At 26.3% G+C, this 4,380-nt stretch overlaps 1 protein-coding gene across 1 annotated transcript; it reads right to left on the bottom strand.

Moving 5' to 3' along the window:
* Positions 1 to 510: 510 nt before the first annotated feature.
* Positions 511 to 2,428, bottom strand: LOC142320952 (uncharacterized). The gene is made up of 3 exons (XM_075358938.1): positions 2,296 to 2,428; positions 1,649 to 1,827; positions 511 to 883 (listed from the first exon to the last, which is right to left on the bottom strand). Exons 2-3 carry the CDS (start codon positions 1,825 to 1,827, stop codon positions 586 to 588), a joined length of 477 nt encoding a protein of 158 aa, XP_075215053.1. The 5' UTR covers positions 2,296 to 2,428; the 3' UTR covers positions 511 to 585.
* Between the last annotated feature and the right edge of the window lie 1,952 nt (positions 2,429 to 4,380).

Genomic DNA, 4,380 nt, shown 5'->3' with positions numbered 1-4,380 from the left:
TTATATGCTTTTAAAACATCTTGGATTAACATTATTAGTTTATTATCAACAACTTGATCATTTTTATTATTATAAACAATTATGAACTGCTGTTCATAAGTTAATGATGTTTCTTATCATTTTTGGACGATATTTACTAGAAAATCACCCGAACCAAGCCAAAATACTAAATAATATATTTATTTTATAAATTTTAAACTTAATTTTTTTTTTAATTGTTGCATATATTTTCTTATTCATTTAATGAGTAAAAAGAGTATGAATTTTACTTATTCTTTTAAATAGAAAACATTAGTTGTTTTATAGATTTAAAAAAAAAAAATTATTAGAATGAAATGCAAAAAATTATATACCCTTCTTTGGGGAACCATGTATTATATGTGCTACCTATATTGAAGTATATGACTTTACTGAGGCAATATGATAATCTGGACATTATTACAGTTCTACTGGGAAAAAGGGATTAAGTAGTTTCTAGTAAGAAAATAATATAAGTGAAATGAAAACATGTTTGTATATATCATCAAAATTTATTCATAAAATTATTTTTATTTATCGATACATTTTTACTTCACTTGTTTGTTGTTAATGTTTTGTAATAATTTGATGAACCGTTCTATTAAACTGGTTAACATTTCCGTAGATTGTTAAATTAAAATTGAGTCCATAACTGCTGTTTGACTTAAAACTGATGACGGTGTAGTTGTATCCAACTCCTCCTTCCTTCAAAGACGGATATCCATTTTTACCTTCTCCTAATAAATCGATGACCTTTAAATAACTAATTGTTAAATTGTTGTAACCGTATGCCGGATATTGGAAATCATAAGTAAAACTTTCATTCCCTTTTCCAGCTGCAGCAATTCCACTATGGTATAGTAATCTAGAAAACAAAAGTTAAAAATAATTAATGTTATTGTTCATAAACAGTAATTTTTCTATAAAATATATTTCATTAAAAAGTCATTGACTTCTTTTTTATAGCGTTATAGATGTCTTTCACATTTTTTATTTGGATTCAGTATGTTTTACACACACACACACACACACACACACGCACACACACACAAATTATAAACATATTTATTTATGTTTGTAATTATCTATCTTTAAAATTATACAAGAAACTTAATACAACACGAAAAGTTAATTTTATGCGTCCCTATCAGTTAATATAATAAATAATGTTAGATAAAATATTTATTTGTACAGAAACCAACAGTCTGATGCATAATAAAGTTCCTGATGTATGATAATGAAATTTAAAAGCCTGAAAAATGCCATGCTTTATACGGAATGAATCCAGGAAAGTTCAAATGAAATGAAGAGACATTACAACTCCTCCATAGAGATTGAAGGAGTAGTAGTAACTGCTTAAAAAAACAATTAAAACAAACTTTTTAAATCTTAGTGGAACATTTCTGATGAATGACGTGTCTGTAATAAAAACTTTTGTTAGAAAAGTAAGTTATATAAAATTTTTTAAAAATTTTTTTAAAATTGTTTTCAATTGTTTTATTATTAGTTTAACTGATGAGACGACTCATGCATCTAAAACGCATTTCTAATTACATCTAAAAAGAATACTTAACTTTTTTTTATATTATAGGGTTTAAAAAATTTCTAAATTGATAACACCTGTACTTACACATCTCCTCCGGTTAGATTTCCGATAAAAAGATCATGTGTACCATTTATGCTTCCATTTCCTCTGAGTTGGTGATGGAATTTGGGATGAAATTTATATTCACCGAATGCCAAAGGAATCATTACCGCAAATCCGATTAAAAGTATTATGTTTGCTGTCATCGCTTTGGTGAACTCCATCTGAAATAAAAATTGCAATTACCCATTTATACAATACTTAAAGTGTATTACATTTTTTTTTTCTTTATATGTATATTTTTTCCATTTTATTTACACAGGTATGTCCAACCGATTTTAAAACAGTTTTATTTATAATGCATTTAGCAACGTTAAACTAAACCAAAAATCAGTAAGAAATTTTTTTTTGCATAAGGAGAAGTTAATTTTTAATTCTTGGTAATAAAATCTATTACAATTTCTACATTCGTAAAAGTTATCTACCAAAACAATTTAAAAAAAAAAATATATATTGTTTTATTGTAAATTAAAACTATCATTAATTTTTTATTGCAGAAAATTAAAGATAATTCATCTTTTAGTTTATGTGCAACGAAATGTTTAATAAAAGAATAAAATGATAATTACTTTTAATTCTTAACTTAGTAGAAATTTATAAGCTACTATCACATGAAAAACAATTTATCTTACCGTAATGTCTTTTTAAGATCTGGAAAACTGTTTGGAGAAATAATTATTAGTTACTCGTTCGTTTCCCGTGGTAAAGTGAATTTAATTAATTAGTGCCCGGTTTATAAATGTTTAATTTTATCTTTGGAAAAATAAAATTACGTAGTTACTTTAATTATATTAAATGAGTGTATTATTTTACGTAAATCTCTATATTGAAATAAACAAATTCTAAGAAACAACCAACTGATGTGTGATGATCTCATTAACAAAAAAAACTTAAATCACACGTTGAGTACCCTACTTATCTACAATTGGATTAAACAATATAGAAACACTTGAATAAATGAACTTCAAAATTATTATTGGTTTTTCATAGCTCTTCTATAACCCGGTAAGCCGTTTATGGACGCATACAAACACAGCGTCCTGTAACCAGATACACCCCTGAAATTCATTCAATTCACTGCCACAATGGGAAAAAAATTTCCCATTTTCTTTTCTCATAAAAAAGTCAACGAAATTTCTGAACCGTAACAATAGAAATAAAACAAAAAACCAACTTACTTCGCAAGAATTATATCAAGACCATCACTCTATTGTAATTAGATACTCCATTTGTCGATTTGTTTGAAAACTTCTGTAAAAGATATCGGTTAAACAACATGTCCACAGCTAACGCCTTCCTTTTCAACATCTGAAATATGAAAACGTGCCGAATTTTTACTGTTTCTCTATTACTGAACCATGTACTTAGCTTCTTTGGTGACTGATTTTCAGTAAGTCAAAAGTCTAAAGCATCCGTCTAACAAATCCGGCCAAACAATTCCTTCTACGGCCTACTCTATTAATTCTTTTTTAATTTGATTTTTTTTAGAGCAAAATTTTTCAGTCTATCAATTGTTTTCCTTATAATAGGTATACCAATTATAAAACCATTCCTTTTTAAAACAGCTACATAATGTTTTAATCGTTTTACTTTATAAATGGTCGATATCAGAAAAAAAAAATATTGCTTAAATCGGTGAGAAGTAAGAAAATATATATTATCCAAGTAATAGGGCGTATGTTTAAAACTGTTTTTGAGAGTAAATCTTAGGCGTGAATTTGTTTTAGGTTAAAAATGAACTTACTAGGGATTTTTAAAGAAAAATTTCAACAATGTAATAAAATCCCATAGTTTAATAGAAAATAGAGAATTAGAAACGTCTCTTTTTTATTTCTTTTTTTTGTAAAAAGTGTTATTATGCCTTAATTCCATTGCCTGAGATATAACACGATTAATCTAAGTGTTCGCATGGGTCTACAAAACTGTTTACGAAACATTAATGAAAAGTACTTTCAGTAATTTATCAACAAAAAAAAATGTTTGTAAATTTTTACGGTTAATTAAAATTAACAATGAATAGCCCTAAGAAACGAACTAGAAAATAACTTATTCACAGTTATACATTCTATATTTTTACGTGAGGTGAATTTCTGTTGAAGTTATATTTCTTTCCAATTGAAAAACGATTTTAAAAATTGAAGAAGGAGGGGAATCGGTAAACATTTTCTTAGATTGAATGTTATTGCACATTATAAGCTTTTGTTAATGAGTTTTTACATTTCTTGATAAAAATTAAGAATATTTAATTATTTCTGGAGACGGAAAATTATTAGCGAATAACATTTACTCGATTAAACCGTCGATGGAAATCCAATCAGTTGTAAATTTACATGAAATTAAACACGCGGCATAGTAACTACAGTCAAAGAGGAAACTAACACAGATACTGAAAATTTTTTCAAATCTTTATTTTTTTATCAACTTGGGAACCTCTACAATTTCTGATACATTTCTACTTTAATATTAGAAAAGAGAACTACGTATGTCTTCCGATATGTCCTAAAATGATGTAAAATGTAATATTTTATATAAAAACTGTAATAAACTTGTTTAATCAAAATTTTCGTTATACATCCGCCAATATATAATTAAATGTGGTTTCAGGTGATTTAGAATATTTAGAATATATCATTTTCCATTATTCAAATTAGTAAAAGCAACGTAACTTTTATTGATTATATTTGAGCAAATTTACAAAAGACTGTTAGATTTCTTTA

Source organism: Lycorma delicatula, chromosome 3 (assembly GCF_047948215.1).
Source record: "Lycorma delicatula isolate Av1 chromosome 3, ASM4794821v1, whole genome shotgun sequence".
In the NCBI taxonomy this organism is placed as follows: Eukaryota; Metazoa; Arthropoda; class Insecta; order Hemiptera; family Fulgoridae; genus Lycorma; species Lycorma delicatula.
Note: the sequence above shows the minus strand (reverse complement) of the source record. Positions and strands in the feature narration are given on the sequence as shown.